This window comes from Pelophylax lessonae (genome assembly GCF_965119305.1).
Source record: "Pelophylax lessonae genome assembly, chromosome: 12".
NCBI lineage: Eukaryota > Metazoa > Chordata > Amphibia > Anura > Ranidae > Pelophylax > Pelophylax lessonae.
Genome location: NC_138779.1, coordinates 217,382,877 through 217,407,371, shown reverse-complemented (window position 1 = coordinate 217,407,371; position 24,495 = coordinate 217,382,877). Strand labels below are relative to the sequence as shown.

Sequence of the window (24,495 nt, the reverse complement as noted above, 5' to 3'; positions counted from 1 at the left end):
GCCCCCAACACGGCTAATACTTACCTGAGCCCAGGGGCATAACTACAGGGGTTGCAATTGCAACCGGGCCCCATGGTCCAGGGGGCATGTGTGGCTCCCCTGTACACCTGGATAGGAGGGGTGGTGGGGGCAGCATGTAGAGAAATCACTGTCCTCCTTTTTCCTCCTGTAGCTGCAGAAGGAACATGGAGGAGATTGGTTCCTCTGTATGCTGCCCCCCACCTCTCCTCCTATCCAGCTCACTTGTGTTCTGCTGTCTCTGGGCCCTTGTGTGCTCCCCTGATCTCCCCCCCCCTCCACTCTGCTCCCCCCCCATGCTTCCTCCCCTCTCCTGCTGGCTGCTGCAGGGGATGTGTCACAATAGAGAACCAGGAAGGGGTTGGTAAATATGTAATTTACCAGCTCCTTCTTTTTCTGAATGGACAGAGTCATAGTCAGTGACATTGTAAAACAAATAAAATAAAATGATAAAAAAAAACAATACAATTAAAATACTAAAAAATAAAAACTACTGACACCAGTGGGCGAAACTTCCAGGATCGCAAAGGTCACACTTGCCACAGGGCCCTGGAATTCCACCACTGTGGGGAGTCCCCAAGATGGCAGGAAGGGAACCCACTGCAGAACTTGTGAAAGGGTCCCACTGTAGGGCCATAATAAAGGGCCCCACAACGAGAGTAAAGAGCCCCAGGATCAGTGGAAAGAGCCCCAGGCTTGAAGGGAAGGGCCCTGACCAGGGGTCTGGGGGGCCCTTTATGGTTTCTTGCACTGCGGCCCTGAAGGTTCTAGTTATGCCTCTGCCTGAGCCCCATCTCGATCCAACAATGTGCACGGGAGCCTCAGTTCTCCGGGGACTCTCATTCCTCATTGGCTGAGGCAGCAGCAGGAGCCATTGGCTGCCACTGCTGTCAACCACAGCCATTGAGCCAGAAGAGGCAGGGGGCGGAGCTGAACCTAAGCTCTGTGTATGACTTGAGTCAGGAGAGTGCCTGCTCGGGTGCCCCCAGAGCAAGCTGCTTGCTCTGGGTGCACTCAGTAGGAGGGAGGGGGAAGGAGCACTGGCGTGGGACCCAAGAAGAGGAGGATCTGGGCTGCTCTGTGCAAAACCATTACACAGAGCAGGTAACTATGACATGTATGGTGAATATCAGGTTCGCTAATCTATCGGTAACTCATATATAGAAATATGTGATAAAATCAACACAGATATTGATCAATAAATACAACTTAGGAGGACCAGATCCTCTAAAACAAAAAACCTCAAAAAACAAGTGCTCAACAAAGTGAACAAAAAAATTAAAAAAAAAAAAAATCACTGGTGGATCAAGACAATAAAAAGTCCATATATATCCAACATGCATGTGATGTGTCTCCAAGGTGCAAAACTCAACACAATGAATGGGTGCAGCGAAGCCCTCCACCGTGAATAGATAAGCCCCTTACCAGATGGGATAATACAATGGCGTGTGTATTATCAGATGCAATGAAAGCTTGGCCCAGGAAAGGGAAGAAAGGTTCCCACACACTCCTCCCAGTTAAGGGACAAAGTAGGTCAGCCTCTTACTAGAATGCTAATAAATCTGTGCAAGGAAATCCGCCTGTGTGGAACACCTCTTCTATTGTGCAAAAAGGTAAATCAGCGCAATTAAATATAAAGTGGTATAGTGTTAAGACCCAATAATTTGGGACACATAAAGAAAATACAGCAGCTATATAGAACCTCCTTCACTAACAGGAGAAATGAACTATAGACAAATATGTATACAGCGCTATATAAAATCAAATAAAGTGACAATGTGCATCATATAAATCAATAAACTCGCTTACAGTGCAATATATATTCCTCTTAGGTGCAATATATAATGTCCATAAAGTGCATTCAAAGTAAAGTGCACTAAAATATAAATATAATCGTGGTTTAAAATTTAATAAAGCGCTTGATAGATGTTTCCATATAAAAGTGCAAGTGACACCACCACCGTTTAGCCACCAGATGGCCTCTCACCTCACTGAAGCATTAAACCAGCATTGAATCCTCAATAAAAAATGCCACTTCCTGGATCGATCTCTCACCATCCCATGGACATGATATGTGAATAAAGATAATGAGGCATCTAAGTGTACACTGCTATTATCCTTTAATTGATTCACATTCAAAGTAGAATTGCACTCACATGAATCGGCACAATGGGCTTGTGCGGACCGTACACGCCAAAAACAGTAGCTGTCGGGAGCCGTGCTGGTGGGTCGCCGCTCGTCCGTCCAGGTCTCCGTCCCCTATATGCGTGGCGTCTTATGCTTTCGCATCACGACTTCCTTCTATTCTATTCTTCTATTGCCTCTTCTATTGCCTCTTCTATCAGGATCTGTATTGCTCTGGTTGCTATGATGAATCAGAAATAATGGCTGCCGTTACAGCAGTAAGTTCGCCTTGTTTATGAAATAAGAGGCCAGATAGAAGAAGCAGAAGGTGAGACCCACCGCGGGTCCCCTAAAATACATCTGTCACCGCATTCCACCGCTCTGATCGCTCCTTATTCCTCCAATACGATCAGCACAGGAAAATGATCAGCAGCAAGCTGCCATGACACTTCCACGTTGCTCTACGCCTCCTCCAATCAGCGTACACTGATATTAAGCAGGGAGCAGAGGAGAGCTGAACCTGAGCCGGAGCTCGGCATTGACTACTGCTTCTCCATCCACCACGAGCCGGTTGGAGCCGTGGTGAGCACTGTGGTCATGGAGAGAAGCGTCCTGGGAAAAGGAATCATGGTGAAGGAGGGCAGAGTGCGGATCACTCTCTACATACTGCCCAGTGGGTGTCCCCAGAACAGGGGATCGGGGTCCCGGGGTGTGACATGGAGGATCCCTGGTGTGAAAGAGAATCGGGGTCACCAGGTTTGCCATGGTGAATTGGAGTCACCAGGTGTGACATGGGGGATAGGGGTAACTGGGTGTAACAGGGGTTCGGGGTCACCATGTGTGTGAGAAATTGGGGTCCCTTTGTGTGCCATGGGGGATTGATGTCCCCAGGTGTGACATGTAAAAACATCAAGGTCTCTCCGAGTATGACATGGAGGAACATCAGGGGCCCCTGGTGTGACATAGAGGAACATTGGGGTCACTGGGTATGACAGCATGACATTGAGGAATAGTGGGGTCCCAGGATGTGACATGGAAAAACATCAGGGTCCCTGGGTGTGACATAGAGGGACATAAGGACATGAAGGAATATGGGGGTCACTGGGTATGACAGCATAACATGGAGGAACCATCAGATCAGGGTCACTGGGTATTACATAGAGGAGTTTTTAACCCTTTCCCTTTTTATTTATCTTTTTTTTTGGGGGGGGGGGGGCGCAAGTAGCTGGTCTTGCCTAGGGCGTAAAATAGTCTAGCACCGGTCCTGTTGACGTGCCACCATTACAGCTGAGCAGTACATGACGAGTGGCGGAGCAAGGCCAACCAGGCCCAATCATTTTGTTAAGACAAAAAAAGTATCTTGCTTGCTCTAGAAGCAGCTAATTTGTATTAAGTTCTGTTTACTCCAAGATCTAACTGGATGAACCAATCATTCTCCATTTTATTTGTCATAAACCAAGTCCGCAGACACTAGAAAGTATGTGTAACGGAACAGGGCACCCCGGACCGGGTACCTCCGTTGACAGATGCTCCTGGTGCTTCCCGAGGGCTCCAAGCACTCCACCAGACACCGTAAGCACTTCAGACTCCACGAACCGCCGCAGCTTGGTTAGGGTCTTGGCATCTCCTACCCACCCTGGACCTACGACAAGGCTCCAGGTTCCTGTGGGTGAACCTCTCTTTCCCCAGACAGTGCAGCAGAACAAGCTCTTACACAAGCTCTTACAAGAGCTCAGTGATTATCTAAGGGAGTATGGAAGACCATAGCAATCCCTTGCAGCAGATTCCCCCAATAAGAGACAAGACTCTAGATTGAGGTTGAAGGAACTCTCTACAACTTTATTGAACAGGACTTATATACAGAATTTGGAACATCCCGCCCCCAACAACCGCTTTCCTATTGGTCAATTGTAAAGTACCTGTGGACCTCCTTCAGGTCCTCCTTAGCCATGCAAATGAGGACTTGAAAATGAGTCAGCAGGGATTGGTCTGATAGCTTGACCAGAAGGACTGCCATGTGCAATGAGACAGAAGCCCCCAGGGGGCAATCATTGTACAAAATAGCCAGACACAGAACAATGGGAGGTCATTAGCACTTACAATGAGAAAGGGCAATCCACATTCCCAATACAAAACAAAAGGAAAACCTTGCTGACATTCAAAGATATGTAATATATACACAGCATTTAGGAATTACAGATTTCATGGCAAATGGGAATAAATCTTAATATTTCTATATGGAGATATTGCTGGCAAATATGAAGCAATCCAAACCATTACTTATCTGTCTTTAAATTCCAATGATGGTGAATACCGTCACAGTATGATTTACTTGATTTTTTTTATATTTAGGAAGGAGAGTCCTTTGTCAACGTGGATTGCAGTCAACAATGTAAGTGCCAAGCTGGTGGAGTTACCTGCACAGCCTTTTCATGTGGAGAAAAAGAACGCTGCAACCTTGTGAATGGAGTGCGAGGCTGCTACATGACAGAGGGTGAATGCACGCTAAGCCCACAGAAGTTTGTTACGTTTGATGGGCTCTCAGGAGGACCGATTGGAAATGGACCCATAGAGTTGATATCTTTATGTGATAGTACTTCACCCAGACGGTTCAGAGTAATCGCTGATATTCAGAGCTGTGCAGGAGAACCAGCATCAGTTGCCAGGATCCATATTTTCCTCAGTGAAGGTCTAGTGACCATCTCTAAGAGGAAGGAAGTTTGGGTAAGTAGCCAACTACTGATGTACAAAGTATGCCAATGTCTTTGTAAGTTTAAGTTTTCTCTAACTTGATAAGCATTTGTCCAGCATGTCCCCCATCAATGCACAGTGTCCAGCATGTCCCCCATCAATGCACAGTGTCCAGCATGTCCCCCATCAATGCACAGTGTCCAGCATGCCCCCCATCAATGCACAGTGACCAGCATGTCCCCCATCAATGCACAGTGTCCAGCATGTCCCCCATCAATGCACAGTGTCCAGCATGTCCCCCATCAATGCACAGTGTCCAGCAGGCCCCCCATCAATGCACAGTGTCCAGCATGTCCCCCATCAATGCACAGTGACCAGCATGTCCCCCATCAATGCACAGTGTCCAGCATGTCCCCCATCAATGCACAGTGTCCAGCATGTCTCCCATCAATGCACAGTGTCCAGCATGTCCCCCATCAATGCACAGTGACCAGCATGTCTCCATTCAATGCACAGTGTCCAGCATGTCCCCCATCAATGCACAGTGTCCAGCAGGCCCCCATCAATGCACAGTGTGCAGCATGCCCCCCATCAATGCACAGTGTCCAGCATGTCCCCCATCAATGCACAGTGACCAGCATGTCCCCCATCAATGCACAGTGTCCAGCATGTCCCACATCAATGCACAGTGTCCAGCAGGCCCCCCATCAATGCACTGTGTCCAGCATGTCCCCCATCAATGCACAGTGTCCAGCATGTCCCACATCAATGCACTGTGTCCAGCATGTCCCCCATCAATGCACAGTGACCAGCATGTCCCCCATCAATGCACAGTGACCAGCATGTCTCCATTCAATGCACAGTGTCCAGCATCCCCCCCATCAATGCACAGTGTCCAGCATGTCCCCCATCAATGCACAGTGTCCAGCAGCCCCCCCATCAATGCACAGTGTCCAGCATGTCCCCCCTCAATGCACAGTGTCCAGCATGTCCCCCATCGATGCACAGTGACCATGACCAGCATGTCCCCCATCAATGCACAGTGTCCAGCATGTCCCCCATCAATGCACAGTGACCATGACCAGCATGTCCCCCATCAATGCACAGTGACCACTGATCAGCATGTCCCCCATCAGGCCATCAATGCACAGTGACCAGCATGTATTGCAGAGAGAGACCAGCGTGCATGCGTGTCCCCTTCATATCACCAGAACTGAGCTGACAGGACAGTGTGCGGTGCAGTGCGGTGCTGGAGTCTGGACCAATCACAGCCCGGACATCAGCAAAGTGGGGGGTGCCGGGGCGCATTGCTCTGTGCCCCGATGACCCCCAGAAGGCCGCCAATCGGCGTCTCTGCCCGCCGCAGGTGGGGTCAAAAACCCCACCCCCCTCATACCCACCACTAGGTCCGGTGCCCCTAGTGTGCAGAAATTGGACTATTTTTTTTTTTATATTTTTTTGGGGGGGGGGGCAGCGCCCCCTATCGGCCGGCCGCCACTGGCCATTATTCAGCTTTCAGTGGGTGGAGTGCTGATAGTCATTGCCACAATCCATTTTGGTCTAACCAAAATTTCTGTCCTATGCAATAAGGGGGTGTAGATTGTGGCCACATTTTGCTCACACCTCTGACATTTTAACTCCTTGCATTTTCTAGGTAAATGGATTTTCGGATTTGTTCCCCATCACTGTTGGCATTCTCTCAGCCTCTGCCAAGGACAACTCGGTTTTCATTCAGATAGGTGAAGACTTGAAGATTGAGTTGAGCGATACCGGTAGTGTTTCAATCCGTGTGTTATGGAACCTGTCAGAGTTGGTGTGCGGAGCGTGCGGAAACTTCAACGATAACAGTTCCGATGACCTCAGATCCCCAGATAGGAAGGCGGTCAAAAATATCGCCGAGCTCATAAAATCTTGGTCAGCCCGTGACCTCAGCTGGTGAGTGAAAATTGGTGAACCTTTACTTTTTTTTCTGGAAAGAACCTGAAGTTGTCCATGTTTAAATGTATAAAAAAAAAAAAATGGATAAAAATGCTGAAACCTCGAGCCATTGCTGAGAGGGATCACCTGGTTGCCCCCATTTAGTATTTATAGTTTTATGGTTTATTTTTAATTATTAGATCCATTCTATGATGCGTTTTTACCCACTCCAGCTCTGGAAGGTCTACCCCCCTTCATGACCAGGCAATTTTTTGCCATACGGCACTGCGTTACTTTAACTGACAATTGTGCCATTGTGCGAAGCTGTACACAAATCAAATTGGTATCCTTTTTTCCCCACAAATAGAGCTTTCTTTTGGTGGTATTTGATCACCTCTGCTGTTTTTATTTTTTTGCGATATAAAAAATAAAAAAAAAAACCGGTTCAGAATATATATATACTGCATATATACTGCGGCAGGGAGGCCCTCCTGTGGGAACCGACATAGGGCTACGTCGGTCTCGTGCCGGGAGCTAGGGGGCGAACCCCCGCCACCGTCAGGGCACTCCAGCTCCCGCTCGGCAGCGGGGACTCCGATGCCCATAAGAGGGAAAAAGACGTTTAACTGGTTCCAGACCGTCCACCGCATATATACTGCGGCAGGCTGGCCCTCCTGCGCGAACCGATGTAGGGCTATGTCGGTCGCGCACCTGCAGCTAGGGGGCGCGCTCCTGCCCTCGATCGTCAGCGGAGACTCCGATGCACGGGGCAGGCAGCTCAGATTGCCGACTGACACCCGCGATCGCTCCCCGCTGAGAGAGAAGAACAGTCAGCTGTTGAAAACACAGCTGACCGTTCCTTTCTCTGGAATGATCACAGAGCACCTGTGACCCTTCTATATAGGATCACAGGTCTCTATGATCATTGCATAAGCCCCGCCCCCTTACAGTAAGAATCACTCCCCTAGGCTCACATTTAACCCATTGATCACCCACAGTGTTAACCCCTTCCCTGCCAGTGTCATTATTACAGTAACAGTGCATATTTTTAGCACTGATTACTGTAGTAATGTCACTGGTCCCCCCAAAAGTGTCAAAAATGTCAGCTATGGGTCTGATCTGTCTGACGCAATGTCGCAGTCCCACTAAAAATCGCAGATCGCCACCATTACTAGTAAAAAACAATGAAAATGACATAAATCTTGCTCGTAGTTAGTAGACGTGACGCAAACCAATCAAAATATGCTTATTGGAATTTTTCTTTACCAAAAATATGTAGCAGAAAACAAATTGGCCTAAAATGTTAAAAAATTTAGATTTTTTAACATTTTTTTGGGGAATGTTATATAGCAGAAGGTAAAAAATATTGTTTTTTTTTTTCAGATTTGTCGCTCTTTTTTTTGTTTATAGCGCAAAAAATAAAAATCGCAGAGGTGATCAAATATCATCAAAAGAAAGCTCTATTTGTGGGAAAAAAAGGACTTCAATTTTTTTGGGTACAGCGTTGCACAGCCGGGCAATTATCTGTTAAATTAACGCAGTGCCGAATCACAAAATATGGCCTGTTAATTAAGGGGGGAAATCTTCCAGGTCCAGAAGTGGTTAAAAAAAAAACAATATTTTTTTACTTTATGCTATAAAACACATCCAATAAGCTAATGTAAAAAATCAATTTAGGCCAATATGTATTTTGCTACATATTTTTAGTAAAAGAAAATCCCAATAAGCGTATATTAATCCCATAGTTTGCGCTAAAGTAATAGCATCTACAAACTATGGGATATTTTAATGGAATTTTTATTTATTTTATTTTTTTTTTTTTACTAGAAATGGCTGCGATCAGTGACTTATAGTGGGACTGAGAGTCCCTTCTTTAATCAGGGTCCCCTATGAGAGTCCCCCCTTACCTCAGGGTCCCTATGAGAGTTCCCTTATACATCAGGATTCATATGAGAGTCCTACCTTACATTAGGGTTCCCTATGAGAGTCCCCCTTTACATCAGGGTCTCTATTAGAGTCCCCTCTTACACCAGGGTCCATATGATGGTTGCCCTTCTATCAGGGGTCTCCATCATTCTAGCTCATCATAGGCGTGCGCACAGGGTGTGCCGGGTGTGCCTGGGCACACCCTAATCACCTAGGGCACATTAGCATTATCGCTCTGTTTGCCAGTGAGGAGACCTGCTCTGCCATAAGAGAAGTGCCACACACTTCTATTTCACTTTGCCAGCAGGGAGAGTAATGTACCGGGGTCATATACATGTAGGCAAACACATGCACGTGTATTTAAACTTTGGGGTGCACACCCTAATGCAATAGGCTGCGCACACCTATGTGGCTCATGGATCAGTGGAGGCACTTTTAGAGATTTGAGGGGGGCTTAACCAAAATCTTGGGGAGCTCAGCCCACCCCAGCACCCTTCTAGATTCGAGCCCAGCTTGACACAGGTCCCACCTTCTGTATCCCAGTTGTAGGCTAATGAGAAGGTTTGGAGCCAGTAGATAAAGATAGAATTCCGGAACGCAGGTTAGGCCTTCTGAAATAAACTATTCTCTATAAAAATATATAAAAGTATCTCATTTTTAATATGCAATATAATATTTAGTAATGAGCACTTAATAGATGAGTATATAGCTTCTTATATTCTTAATTGAACAGATTTTTTTTTTGTTATTTATTTAGGACTTTAGATGAAGAATTTACATGCAACTAATTTTTATTTCTTTTTAATCTCTTGTAGTAACGTATGAAACAAGATGACAATGCCAGACACGTTTAGAAGTCAACTACAAAGGACACACGAAGAGGATTTTCATTGCAAATCTCCTTTCTTCACCCAAAATAAATAACTGCACTTTAATTAATAGTTCAGCGTTTATATTTAATGATGCAAAACAATTCATGTTTCTTAAAAATGTATTATGATTTTTGGTTTGCAGATCATTAAACCTAAAATACTGTACATTTTGGTTAATATGAAATAAATACTTCAATGCTGTAGCATTAAATATTGCATTACGAAATTTAAGCTGCTAAATGTAGACCTCGATGTTTAAAACATGGTTTGTTTATTTTCAGATTCACCACCATTTTATCTTTTGTTGAATGTTGCAAGTATTCTTTGTAACAGAAAATATATTGGGCAGGTTAAAAATCTTTGGCTATTCATTAATGTTTTATTCATACTGGCAGATGATCCAGACAACCAGTTACAACAGGGGTCTTCAAACTACGGCCCTCCAGTTGTTCAGGAACTATGATTCCCATCATGCCTAGTCATGTCTGTGAATGTCAGAGTTTTACAATGCCTCATGGGATGTGTAGTTCCGCAACAGCTGGAGGGTCGTAGTTTTAGGATCCCTGACTTACAAAATAAAATAATGATGTTTAGCTCCAATTGTGACACTGTCTGACAAAAAAAAAATAAATAAAGCTTGGAACAACCTTTTGATGTCCACATTTCCTCATCTGGTAGTAGAAATAATGAGGGCCTCTTGATCCTCTTGGGAAATAGAGCCTTGAGTGATGGGGCAATGGCCAGGAAAGATCAGCCCCTGGGGGGGGGGGGGGGGGGAGTCAGTGTGTGAGGTGGTCGCAGTCAATTGGCAGTTAGGCCTGAGCTCACTCAAGTTATTCCCCCATGGAATGCTGGGTCTTTTGGATTCAACATGTGGATGAAAGAGCTGCCCATCCTCCCACCCCCTTCTTTTTAATGGTCTGTCACAGCTTTAGCAGCATTTTTTTTTTACATTGCCAGCATTAAAACTTGGTAATGGCGGGCTATGCCCTTGATTGGAAGTTGGAGTTAGTCTGTCCAGCACTTATGGTAGGGACAGGCCCCATTTGGATTTGTATTGTTACACGTGTACAACTGTGAACGGCACTGGATTAAAGTGTTAGCATGTTGAGTGTTGGAAATTAAATAAAGCCGTCACCTTGCCCTTTCCGACTCAATTGTTGTAAGTCTGGTGTTTTGGTACTGCGGAGTAGGCAAGGGAGTTTCATATGTTAAAGTTGGTTTTCCAAGGTGTATACGCCTCATCAGTCAAGTGCCGTACCATGCTATTCACAGATAGTAGCCTGAAAGGGAAATTGTAAAGTGGGGGTCATCAAACCTTTTAAACAAAAGGTCCATTTTGGTGTCCACTGCTCTGTAAACAGGGATAGCGTCACACACCTGATAGAAGATTGAATTGATGAGGATGGTCTTTCTTGTATCTCCTGCCCAAGTATCCCTGAAGATGGAACAGATGATGCCAAGGGAAAGGAAGGACACAAGTGCCCAAAGATGTTGTTTCCAGAAGCTTTAAATGGAAATGCCAACCAGGAAGATTCAGCAGGACATGCGGGCAAGACTGTTAGTCGAGTGATCGGCAGAACCACAAGGCAAACCAGCAGAAGGCGAGTCTCCGACGATGATGGCGAGTCTCCGACAAGACAAACGGTGAAGGGCTTGCAGTGTGTATCGAGGATTTATCCCAGAATTCATGTTTGGACCCTGACTATTGATTTCCATACAAGCTTGACTGAGTTTAAGATCTGGTAAGAGGCGACCCCTACTGGTGCTTATCTGGTATTGCATCCTGTGTCACTTGGATTGATTTCTACACACTTGCTTTAACTTGTTTTTGGTAAGAGGCTGATCTAGCTGGTGATGGTCCAAACACATATCTTCAACACTTTATCTTTCACTTGGGCTTATAAATTAATTTTGTCTGGTAAGAGGCAACTCCAACTGGATTATTTTTTGCACCTTATCCTGCATCTGTTTTGGTAGGGGTATTTACCCCTCAATTTTTTTGTTTTACTCTGCTATCTTGGTGGCAGCTTTTTACACGTTTCCCAATCTCCACTTTAAGTCACACTCAAGGTGATACTATATTAGTTGTTGGGTTTTACGCTATTGCGTTTGTTTGTATTTTTTACATGATCCAATGACCTCCGAGTTCACTGCTCACATGGGCCTGGATCATCTATCAAAGTGACAAGATTAAGCATATCCGCTTCATTCTTACCTCAATCTGGTAAGCGTACACTCTTAAGGGAGTCGGGTTCAGGATCTTACCCAAGATATTTTCTATCTGTCATCAATATTGGGACTTTGTGGACTTTATACCTCCATAGATCACATTAGCGCAACTTGATTTACATATATTCTTTAGGGTGTGGTCACACTTGAAGTTGCTGCTTGTTTGTTTTATTCCTTTAGCGCGGTTAATTCCCCATTTTACTAAACCAGCAGAAGGTAAAGCGGAGCTCAACCCAAAAAGGGAAGTTCCGCTTTAACCACTTGCCGACCGGTCACGTTGACTGTACTGCGGCAAAGTGGCTCAATTCCGTCCAGCGATGTAGACCTACGTCGCTGGACTCCTCCCCTTGTGGGCGGCGCTCACGCACCGCCGGAGGCTCGCTCCCGCTGTTTTCAGTCACAGCGGGAGTCGGGCCAGGGGAGGAGCAGTGGCGATTGCCGCCGCTCTTCCCCGATCGTCTGGGAATCGAGTCTGGAGATCCGCCCGCTTGTGTAAACAAAGCGGGCGGATCTCCTAAGTGACAGGCAGTGACAGATTGCAGGATTCAGCATAGCTGAACATGCGATCTGTCCCTGTGTCACTCAGTCACCTCCCCCCACACACGTCAGTAAGCACCAGGCAAACATTAACCCCTCCCTCTCCAATAAAATTAACCCCTTCCCTGCCAGTGTCATTTTGACAGTAACAGTGCATATGTATAGCACTGATTACTGTAGAAATGTCACTGGTAACCCCAACAGTGTCAAAAATGTCAGTCAAGGGTCCGATCTGTCCGCCACAATGTCGCAGTCCCGCAAAAAAAAATTGCAGATCGCCGCCATTACTCGTTAAAAAAAAAAACACCAAAAATGACAGAAATCTTTCCCTTAGTTAGTAAACGCAATAACTTTTGCGCAAACCAATCAAAATACACTTATTGTGATTTTTCTTTTACCAAACATAGGTAGCAGAAAACAAATTGGCCAAAAATGTAAAAAAATTTTGATTTTTACATTTTTTTGGGGGGAATTTCATATAAAAAAATTGAAAAATATTGTTATTTTTTCAAAATTTGCGCTATTTTTTTGTTTATAGCGCAAAAAGTAAAAATCGAACAGGTGATCAAATACCACCAAAAGAAAGCTCTGTTTGTGGGAAAAAAAGGACATAAATTTGGTTTGGGTATGGCATCGCACGACCGTGCAATTGTCAGTTAAAGTCGCACAGTGCCGAATCGCAAAAAGTGGCCTGGACGTAAAGACAGCAAAATCCTCCAGTGGTATAGTGGTTAAGTCCTCCTCCCCAGCTCCTGTTTGTTAAATGGAGCTTTTAGGGAGGAGTAGAAAAGACAGCAAAAACACAACTGGGCATTTTTTTTTTGACGCTAGAGTTTCTTTTGGCATTTTTTGGGGTTCTTTTGAGGCAGGCAAAACATCTGAACTTGTGTATAGTGGTATATATACACACATAATTATATGTATATAGACACCTAGCCATATATAGGTGTGATAGTAGCAGAAATATATTACTGTAAATGATTTCATTAGCGCAAGCATATATTTCTGCTACTATCACACCTATATATGTCTAGGTGTGTATATAAATATATGTATGTGTGTATATACACCACTATACACAAGTTCAGATGTTTTGCCTGCCTCAAAAGAACCCCAAAAAATGCCAAAAAAAACGCTAGCGTCAAAAAAAAAAAATGCCCAGGTGTGTTTTTGCTGGCATTTTTTGGGGGTTTTTGGAGGCAGGCAAAACATCAGAACTTGTGCACAGTACCACTATACACAAGTTCAGATGTTTTTCCTGACTGCAAAGAACCCAAAAAAATGCCTTCTATTAAACCGGCAAGGTGTGAAAACCGAGAAGAGAAGCTAACCCCCTGAGCTGAAAGTGTTCTAATACAAACAATCTTTTTTTTCTGGTTCTGGACATGCTACAGAGCTGAAACTTCACATGTACACTTTTTAGACCCCCCCCCCCCCCAGATACGAAATCCAAAGTAAAAATCAAAAAATCTATTTTTTTTTTTAATTTTTCAATAATTGGCTTTTTTATCAAAAATGACAATTTTTAAGAACTTTTTTTTGTGTGATTAATAGTTAATGGGGCATGACCCAGAACCCTAGGGACTTTTTAGGGGCATTTATTGGGTTTTAGGGCTTAAAAATTGTGTTTTTTGATTACCGAAGTTCGGGTCCCATTGATTTCAATGGGGTTCTGAAATCCGGGCCGAACTTTCGGGAAGTTCGGATGTTCTGGCCGAACCGAACTTTTCAAAAGTTCGATCATCCCTAATGCCAATAGGAGAAAGCAGAATCATCAATAATGTCTCACCGGCGGGTATGGGAGACCTTAATAATAATATAAAGAAATTAAGGTACTTGGAAAATTGATGTATTGATTCAATATGTCAATGCGTATATCAGAGAGAGAAAGGGGAGGGGAGGGGAGGGGGGGAGGGGGGGAAAAGGGGGGGAAAAAGAGGGGGGGGGGGAAGGAGAAAAGGGATAGGGGGGAGGGGGAAAAAAGGAATAAGAGAAGAGAGGTAGAAAAAGGGGGGTAAAAAAAGGGAAAGAAAAGGAGAAAAAAAGGAAAAGGAAGGGGAGAGGGGAGCGGAAAGGGGAGGGAGGGGGAAAGGTGAAAAAAACCCAATAAAATATATTTTTTTACATGTAGCTAGTGTAGGTACCTGCATTTTGTCTTCTTGTAACCCCCTGTAATATGGGGGCCCGAGATCACCAGCAGCCATTTATAAAACCAAAGAGTTCCTCCAACCAGGTCAACATAAACAGCATCCTTTAGCAAAAAGTCAGATAAACAGTTCACAGATATAGCAGAAAGGAACCACAAGACTGGCTCACCGCCAATATCTTGGTCTCACACGTAGGGTTCCTCCGGGGTTTTAGGGTGCCGTAAAGGCTGCAGGTGTGCAGCAACAAGTGTCTTGGTTCCAGAGCTATAGATGGGCTCAGGCGTGTTCAGAATCCTAGTCCCAACCCACCTGAGCTATCCCGCCAGGAAGCCATCACTGCACACCACCAATCATGACCAGCCTGGGTTGGGCTAGGACTAGGATCTGAACATGCCTGAGCCCATCTATACTAAGAGCATTCACCTTGCTCACAGCTCGTGAACTCCTCCACATTGCCTCACTGACACAGGTGTGGATTTCCCTCTGCTGCCTTTCAAGCCCCCCTTGCATGGGACTTAATCCCTTCAGGACCAGAGTCAGGGGTTGGAGGTTCTTCCCATCCAAAACAGTTTGAACCTCCGAAATTCTGGGTCTCTAATACATACTTATCAATCCAGAGAGTAGCGGTAATTGGTCTTCTCTCTACCCAAAATTCCTCAGAACACCTCACCCTACATCACAGGTGTCAAACACAAGACCCACGGGCCGAATGCGACCCCCCAGGCCATTTCATGTGGCCCTCACCCCTTTCATGCAGCTGCGGCACCCCCCTTGTCTCTGCCCCCACCATGTCTCAATAGTCAGCAGTAGAGAGAACAGAACGCCTTTACCAGATCCTGCACTCCCCAGTGCAGCTTCAGAGAGGCTTGTCTTTGCATCCCCCCCTCCCAGCAGTCCGCAGCAGAGAGGAGGGCAGAACTCCTCCTACAGATCCTGCACCTCTGTGCAGCCGCAACACAACCTTGCCTCTGCCTCCCCTGGTTTCAGCATTCAGCAGACTCTAGAGGCTGACTCCAGCCCTCCTCTGGTTCTCCTCCAGACCCTGAACTTTCTTCTTCCCAGATCCACCCGCATCTTCTTCCTGGCAGCAGAGTAAGGGGGTGCATAGTGATGTAAGGAAGGGTGGGTGACTCCTTACTTCTGATGATGGTGGGGCTCTTGACATCTCGTGTAAAGGTGTAAGTGGGCATGGGGTGCTCTGGACATCTAATCTTAGAGATATAATCATATTGTAAAGCGCTGCGCAAACTGTTGGCGGCTATATAAATCCTGCATAATAATAATAATAACCGGCCCTTTGAGGGCAATCAAAATGCTGATGCGGCCCACGATGAAATTGAGTTTGACACCCCTGCCCTACATGGTTGAGTTCCCCTGAGTACCAAGCAATGCCTTAAAAACTGTCCCCCTCAAAGGAACCATGACTCAAATACTGAGGGGATATTCCTACCGCCTAGGAAACATTCCCAGTGTCCTCTACACCCTGCACAGCAAAATTCAAACTCTAAAAGGGAGGGGAAACCCCATGAGCTCAATGTAAGTGACAACATGGTGATAGGTAAGGAGGGTGGGTAAAGTATGGACCAGTCACAGTGGGGAGAGAGAGGCGAATGGGTTATATTGTATACTTGTACTGTGGCAGAATCTGGTCAACATCCTGGCTATGCTGAGTAAATCTCAGAACTGGATGGACAGAAACACAAATCCTTCTGGTATCTAGTTGCCTGCTAACTTGAAGAAAGGAATAATGATTATAATCTCCATCATCTTCACATACTTCTATCCTAAAGTGTCACTAAAACCAGGACTCTGCATTCCCTATATCTGGTCTCCCCAGGACCCTGCATTCACTATATCTGGTCTCCCCAGGACTCTGCATTCACTATATCTGATCTCCCCAGGACCCTGCATTCACTATATCTGGTCTCCCCAGGACTCTGCATTCACTATATCTGCTCTCCCCAGGACTCTGCATTCACTATATCTGATCTCCCCAGGACTCTGCATTCACTATATCTGATCTCCCCAGGACCCTGCATTCACTATATCTGACCTCCCCAGGACTCTGCATTCACTATATCTGATCTCCCCAGGACTCTGCATTCACTATATCTGGTCTCCCCAGGACTCTGCATTCACTATATCTGCTCTCCCCAGGACTCTGCATTCACTATATCTGCTCTCCCCAGGACTCTGCATTCACTATATCTGATCTCCCCAGGACTCTGCATTCACTATATCTGATCTCCCCAAGACCCTGCATTCACTATATCTGACCTCCCCAGGACTCTGCATTCACTATATCTGATCTCCCCAGGACTCTGCATTCACTATATCTGCTCTCCCCAGGACTCTGCATTCACTATATCTGCTCTCCCCAGGACTCTGCATTCACTATATCTGATCTCCCCAGGACTCTGCATTCACTATATCTGATCTCCCCAAGACCCTGCATTCACTATATCTGACCTCCCCAGGACTCTGCATTCACTATATCTGATCTCCCCAGGACCCTGCGTTCACTATATCTGGTCTCCCCAGGACCCTGCGTTCACTATATCTGATCTCCCCAGGACTCTGCATTCACTATATCTGATCTCCCCAGGACTCTGCATTCACTATATCTGATCTCCCCAGGACTCTACATTCACTATATCTGGTCTCCCCAGGACTCTGCATTCACAATATCTGATCTCCCCAGGACCCTGCATTCACTATATCTGATCTCCCCAGGACTCTACATTCACTATATCTGGTCTCCCCAGGACTCTGCATTCACTATATCTGCTCTCCCCAGGACTCTGCATTCACTATATCTGATCTCCCCAGGACTCTGCATTCACTATATCTGATCTCCCCAAGACCCTGCATTCACTATATCTGACCTCCCCAGGACTCTGCATTCACTATATCTGATCTCCCCAGGACCCTGCGTTCACTATATCTGGTCTCCCCAGGACCCTGCGTTCACTATATCTGATCTCCCCAGGACTCTGCATTCACTATATCTGATCTCCCCAGGACTCTGCATTCACTATATCTGATCTCCCCAGGACTCTACATTCACTATATCTGGTCTCCCCAGGACTCTGCATTCACAATATCTGATCTCCCCAGGACCCTGCATTCACTATATCTGATCTCCCCAGGACTCTACATTCACTATATCTGGTCTCCCCAGGACTCTGCATTCACTATATCTGGTCTCCCCAGGACTCTACATTCACTATATCTGATCTCCCCAGGATTCTGCATTCACTATATCTGCTCTCCCCAGGACTCTGCATTCACTATATCTGCTCTCCCCAGGACTCTGCATTCACTATATCTGATCTCCCCAGGACTCTGCATTCACTATATCTGATCTCCCCAGGACTCTGCATTCACTATATCTGATCTCCCCAGGACCCTGCATTCACTATATCTGATCTCCCCAGGACACTGCGTTCACTATATCTGGTCTCCCCAGGACCCTGCGTTCACTATATCTGATCTCCCCAGGACTCTGCATTCACTATATCTGATCTCCCCAGGACTCTGCATTCACTATATCTGATCTCCCCAGGACCCTACATTCACTATATCTGGTCTCCACAGGACTCTGCAGTCACTATATCTGGTCTCACTAGGACTCTGCAGTCACTATATCTGGTCTCCCCAGGATCCTGCATTCACTATATCTGATCTCCCCAGGGCTCTGCATTCACTATATCTGATCTCCCCAGGACCCTGCATTCACTATATCTGATCTCCCCAGGACCCTGCGTTCACTATATCTGGTCTCCCCAGGACCCTGCGTTCACTATATCTGATCTCCCCAGGACTCTGCATTCACTATATCTGATCTCCCCAGGACTCTGCATTCACTATATCTGATCTCCCCAGGACTCTACATTCACTATATCTGGTCTCCCCAGGACTCTGCATTCACAATATCTGATCTCCCCAGGACCCTGCATTCACTATATCTGATCTCCCCAGGACTCTACATTCACTATATCTGGTCTCCCCAGGACTCTGCATTCACTATATCTGGTCTCCCCAGGACTCTACATTCACTATATCTGGTCTCCCCATGACTCTGCATTCACTATATCTGATCTCCCCAGGATTCTGCATTCACTATATCTGATCTCCCCAGGACTCTACATTCACTATATCTGGTCTCCCCAGGACTCTGCATTCACTATATCTGCTCTCCCAGGACTCTGCATTCACTATATCTGATCTCCCCAGGACTCTGCATTCACTATATCTGATCTCCCCAGGACCCTGCATTCACTATATCTGACCTCCCCAGGACTCTGCATTCACTATATCTGATCTCCCCAGGACACTGCGTTCACTATATCTGGTCTCCCCAGGACCCTGCGTTCACTATATCTGATCTCCCCAGGACTCTGCGTTCACTATATCTGATCTCCCCAGGACTCTGCATTCACTATATCTGATCTCCCCAGGACCCTACATTCACTATATCTGATCTCCCCAGGATCCTGCATTCAGTATATCTGCTCTCCCCAGGACTCTGCATTTACTATATCTGATCTCCCCAGGACTCTGCATTCAGTATATCTGACCTCCCCAGGACCCTGCATTCACTATATCTGATCTCCCCAGGACCCTACATTCACTATATCTGGTCTCCCCAGGATCCTACATTCAGTATATCTGATCTCCCCAGGACTCTGCATTTACTATATCTGATCTCCCCAGGAGCCTGCAGTCACTATATCTGGTCTCCCCAGGAGCCTGCAGTCACTATATCCGATCTCCCCAGGACTCTGCATTCACTATATCTGATCTCCCCAGGAGCCTGCATTCACTATATCTGATCTCCCCAGGAGCCTGCAGTCACTATATCTGGTCTCCCGCAGTACACAAAACATGGAAATGCGATTATTTTAGTAAATATAAACTGCTAAATAAATTTTCTTAGCAGTAAATAGCAGTCCTGTGACTTCTATCAGTGTCTGGTTAAAGCTTGTAGGAGAAGTTGTCACTCTACTCTCACTGTTCTATTAGGCTGCAAGACCCCTGATCCTCTGTCTGGACAGTGCTGATTGGCCCTGTGCTGATCACATGCACTCTCTTAAGAAAAGAATTCAAATAAAAAAAAAAAAATCTCTAACAATACACACTAAACTGATCATGTGCAGCTTGTCCCCTAGCCTCTGTTTGGGAACAGTTGAAGAAGAGAGGAGCAGAGAAGACAGGATCAAACAGCCTTTTTACACAATGCGGAGCGTCTCCCCCAGGGGATTGTCCCTCACGTGATCGTGGTGTGCACAATGACGTCAGACATCAGCGCACTCCATCTCACGCAGGGCAGGCTGTATCTTCTAGGAGGGTGGACGCGGCAGACACAAGAGTGACAGGAGGACAGACAGCGGGTGTTTGGTGGACCGATTCGGTGGTGAGTTGTGGAAGAAGATAACAGTGTATACAATATTTTCTAAATTGTATATTTATATAAAATAATGGATGGGGGGGCCTTTTGGTGGGCGTGATTTTTTATTTTTTTTGGGGGGGGCAGCATTTTATTCTTGGACCCAGGCAGCACAATGTCTTGGGCCAGCACTACACAGGCTGCTGTGTGTCTGCACAGTGTCCTGTAACTCCACCCTCCCACTATCAAGAAGAAGAGATGCATTGTCATATGACAGAACTTTTTAACCTTGTAAGAAAGAATTTTTCTGAAACTAAGAAAAAGCAGGTATGGTACCTACATACTGAGACCCATAAACCCAAAGCGCCGCTCCAAGCTCCATCAACATCAGCCAGTGGTTCTAACCCTGCCAGGTGCTAGCTTCCCAAAGGCCACCTTGCCCGGTAATAAAACTCTAAAAATAAAGAAGTGGAAAATTACACCGGAAAGCCACCCGATTCAAAGTGTCTTAGAAAGGCTTCAGCTTTGCCTCCTCCCAAGCCACGCCCTTCTAACACGTTTCGTCCGCAATCATAGTGGTAGAAGGGTGTTTCATGGTTTTATGCTGGAATCTCCAAACTATGGCCCTCCAGCAGTTGTGGAACAACACATCCCATGAGGCATTGTAAAACTCTGACATTCACAGACAAGACTAGGCATGATGGGAATTGTAGTTCCTGAACAACTAGTGGGTCATAGTTTGGAGATCCTTTGTTTTATGCATCATCAGCCCATTACACATATAATCAAGCTTGGTGTACAGAACGTCCCCCAGAAATGCCATTTCCTGCTTGTGTGATTGGCTCACTGATTTTACCAGAAGTCTGCACTTAGATACAAGTCAGATTTTGGGCATCCCCTGCAAGAGATATGTCACTGCCAAAGGGAAACCACACCTAGTGATGCAGACCCTGCCACTTTCCTCATTTGAGCCCTGAAAGCGCAGCAGCTGATTTATAATTATAAAGTCACTCCCATTCACATTCACTGTGCACATGGACACAGAGAAACAAACAGGGATTTCTTCAGACTACCGAAAAGTAGAAATCTGCAACAAAGTTTGTCAAAATCCCTGCAATATACAGAGATCACCCAGAGGGGAGGTTTTTTTTTTTAATCAACAAAATGGAGTTACTCTTTAACCGCTTGCCGACCGCCGCATGACTATTTACTGCGGCAGTCAGCCCCTCACAGGCAAAGCGACGTAGTACTACGACACTAGCCTGTGAGGCTCTAGGGAGCGAGCGTGTGCGCCGCCGGAGGCCCGCTCCCGCTCCCGCGCGGTCACGGACCCCCCCCCCGCGCGTGTGCCCGGCGGACCCGATGTCCGCCGGGCACTCGCGATCGTCCGTTACACCGGAAAAAAGGCAGGCGGCTGATGTAAAAAAAGCCGCCTGTCATTCTTCCCTGTGTAAGAATGGAGATCAGACGGTTCTACTATGTAGGACCGTTGATCTCTGTTCTTACACAACAAGCCACATCCAATCACAGTTAGAAACACGCCCCTATGACACACTTAACCCCTCCCTCTCCAATAGAGTTAACTCCTTCACTGCCAGTGTCATTTTTACAGTAACAGTGCATATGTATAGCACTGATTACTGCAGTAATGTCACTGGTAACCCCAAAAGTGTCAAAAATGTCAGTCAAGGGTCCGATCTGTCCGCCGCAATGTCGCAGTACCGCAAACAAAATCGTAGATCGCCATCATTACTCGTTAAAAATAAAAACAACAAAAATGACAAAAATCTTTCCCTTTGTTAGTAAATGCAATAACTTTTGCGCAAACCAATCAAAATACGCTTTTTGCAATTTTTTTTACCAAACATATGTAGAATAAAACAAATTGGCCGAAAATGTTAAAAAATTTTGATTTTTACATTTTTTTGGGGGGAATTTCATATAAAAAAATGTGAAAAATATTGTTATTTTTGCAAAATTGACGCTCTTTCTTTGTTTATAGCGCATGATCAAAAAATCGCACAGGTGATCAAATACCACCAAAAGAAAGCTCTGTTTGTGAAAAAAATTTGTTTAGGTACAGCATCGCACGACCGCGCAATTGTCGGTTAAAGTCACGCAGTGCCGAATCGCAAAATAGGCCCTGGTCAGGAAGGGGGTAAAATCTTCCGGGGCTTAAGTGGTTAAGGTTATAATTTTAAATTGTTGCGATTGATTTGAAAAGAAAAACATGAACATTTTTTTTGTTTTGCCTTATCTCTGATTGTATTGTTTTATCGTGTCATACATTTAACAATGGCCGGGGCATTATAAGTTTATTACATTATGTACTGATCCAGACTATAAAGATCCATTGGCAGATAAGAAACCCAAGCTTTGTTTCAGGTGTCATAATATCATTATGATTCATGGCAGAAGGTCACCATACTCTGACTCCATGAACTATTGTTCAGTGATTTGCTCATGATGGGTCCAGTACTCAAGGATTTACTATAGAGTGTGGGGTGAGTTACTAAATGTATTCACTGTGTGATTATTGAAATAAATGACATATACTGTATATTATAATCAGGGCTTTTTTTCAGCGGGAACAAAGTTCCGACACATCTAGCATTGAATGTATGTAATTGCAAGGTGTGCTGGTATATGCTGGAGGATCTATTGATTCTAACTGCTGGGGGATCTATTGTTGCTGGGTGGGGTCTACAGTTGGGAGCGTCTGTTGTTGCTGGTGGGGGGTCTACTGTTATGGGAGGTATCTATTGTTGCTGGGGAGATCCACCATTGAGTGAGGTGTCTTTTGTTGTGGGGTGGATCTACTGTCAAGTGAGGGTTGCTGGGGGGGGGGGTCTGCTGTTGAGTGAGGGGTCTATTGTTGCTAAGGGGGATCTGCTGTTGAGTGAGGGGGCTATTGTTGCTAAGGGGAGGTCTACTGTTGAGTGAGGGGCCTATTGTTGCTGGCTGCTGAAGGGTCTATTGATGATGGCTGTTAGGAGACATGTTTTTGCTGGAAGGGATCTATTGCTGGTGAGGGGGGGGGGGTGTTATTGCAGGAGGTTTTTTTTTTTTTTCTTGTTAAAATTACTAAATTCCATACAAATTACTTAACACAAAAAAAAAAAATTATACTTTGTTCTCTACTCTCTAAATGTGGTGGTGCTGGCAGGTAACTAGGGGGTTGTACCAAGGGACATGCCCAAAGGTGGGTAGGGGGCGGAGACAAGGGGTAAATCAGATGAGAGGAGTACCTGCACCTCTCCTCTGAGAAAAAAGCCCTGATTATAATCTATTTATTTAGTTATCTATCTAGCTATCTGTTACTGATAAGAGAAACTGAGTGTTTCCATTGTGATAGCTTTGGGCAGTGACAGGTCATCTTTATGGAAAGATCAGGGGTCTGCCCTTCGCAGCATCTAATCAGATGATTCCCTGGCAGTACCTGGCTGAATCTGGCAGCTGCAGCCATGATCCTGGTATAACCAATTGCTGCCGAGGGTTTATATGTATATATATATATATGACCCTTACATTGGTGGTCAGTGGGAAGAATGTCCCTTACATTTGTGGTCAGTGGGAAGAATGTCCCTTACATTGGTGATATATACAGTGCCTTGCAAAAGTATTAGGCCCCCTTGAACTTCCCCCGTTTAGAGGGACGGCCAGGTCTTCGTAGATTTTCAGTGGTCTGATACTCCTTCCATTTCAATATTATCGCTTGCACAGTGCTCCTTGGGATGTTTAAAGCTTGGGAAATCTTTTTGTATCCAAATCCGGCTTTAAACTTCTCCACAACAGTATCTCGGACCTGCCTGGTGTGTTCCTTGTTCTTCATGATGCTCTCTGCGCTTTAAACGGACCTCTGAGACTATCACAGTGCAGGTGCATTTATACGGAGACTTGATTACACACAGGTGGATTCTATTTATCATCATTAGTCATTTAGGTCAACATTGGATCATTCAGAGATCCTCACTGAACTTCTGAAGAGAGTTTGCTGCACTGAAAGTAAAGGGGCTGAATAATTTTGCACGCCCAATTTTTCAGTTTTTTATTTGTTAAAAAAGTCTGAAATATCCAATAAATTTCGTTCCACTTCATGATTGTGTCCCACTTGTTGATTCTTCACAAAAAAATACAGTTTTATATCTTTATGTTTGAAGCCTTAAATGTGGCAAAAAGTCGCAAAGTTCAAGGGGGGCGAATACTTTCGCAATGCACTGTATATATATATATACACATATATATATATATATATATATATATATATATATATATATATATATATATATGAATACATATATATATGCATATATATATATATATATATACGGCCTCTGGGTTGGAAGCGGTCGACAAACAAGGGACCAAATAAGAGACATTTGCTATTAGGGTCTACATCAACTTTTCTAAACCTCTTCAACCCAGAGGAACCCTTGAAGTAACTTTCCGGTCTCAGGGATCCCCTTCTAAAAATTAGTATATCTACATCTCATGAATGATACATTAGTGTGAGGGTAAGTGGGAAGAATGCTCCTTACATTGGTGGTCAGTGGGAAGAATTACTCCCTTAACCGGTTGCCGACCGCCATACGACTATATACTGCGGCGGTCAGCCCCGGCCAGGCAGAGTGACGTATGGATA

The 24,495-nt window shown here is 45.3% G+C and overlaps 1 protein-coding gene across 1 annotated transcript in view; it reads left to right on the top strand.

The window, feature by feature from the left end:
• The window catches only part of LOC309569034 (IgGFc-binding protein-like), a gene marked incomplete at both ends in the record, with an annotated part of 181,502 nt that overhangs the window by 73,101 nt on the left and 83,906 nt on the right, over positions 1 to 24,495 (top strand). Inside the window, 4 exons of the mRNA XM_082274795.1 lie at positions 2,364 to 2,420; positions 4,495 to 4,866; positions 6,488 to 6,768; positions 10,982 to 11,209. Of these exons, the coding sequence (XP_082130921.1) occupies positions 2,364 to 2,420; positions 4,495 to 4,866; positions 6,488 to 6,768; positions 10,982 to 11,209 (938 nt within the window). The remainder of the gene's footprint in view (positions 1 to 2,363; positions 2,421 to 4,494; positions 4,867 to 6,487; positions 6,769 to 10,981; positions 11,210 to 24,495) is intronic.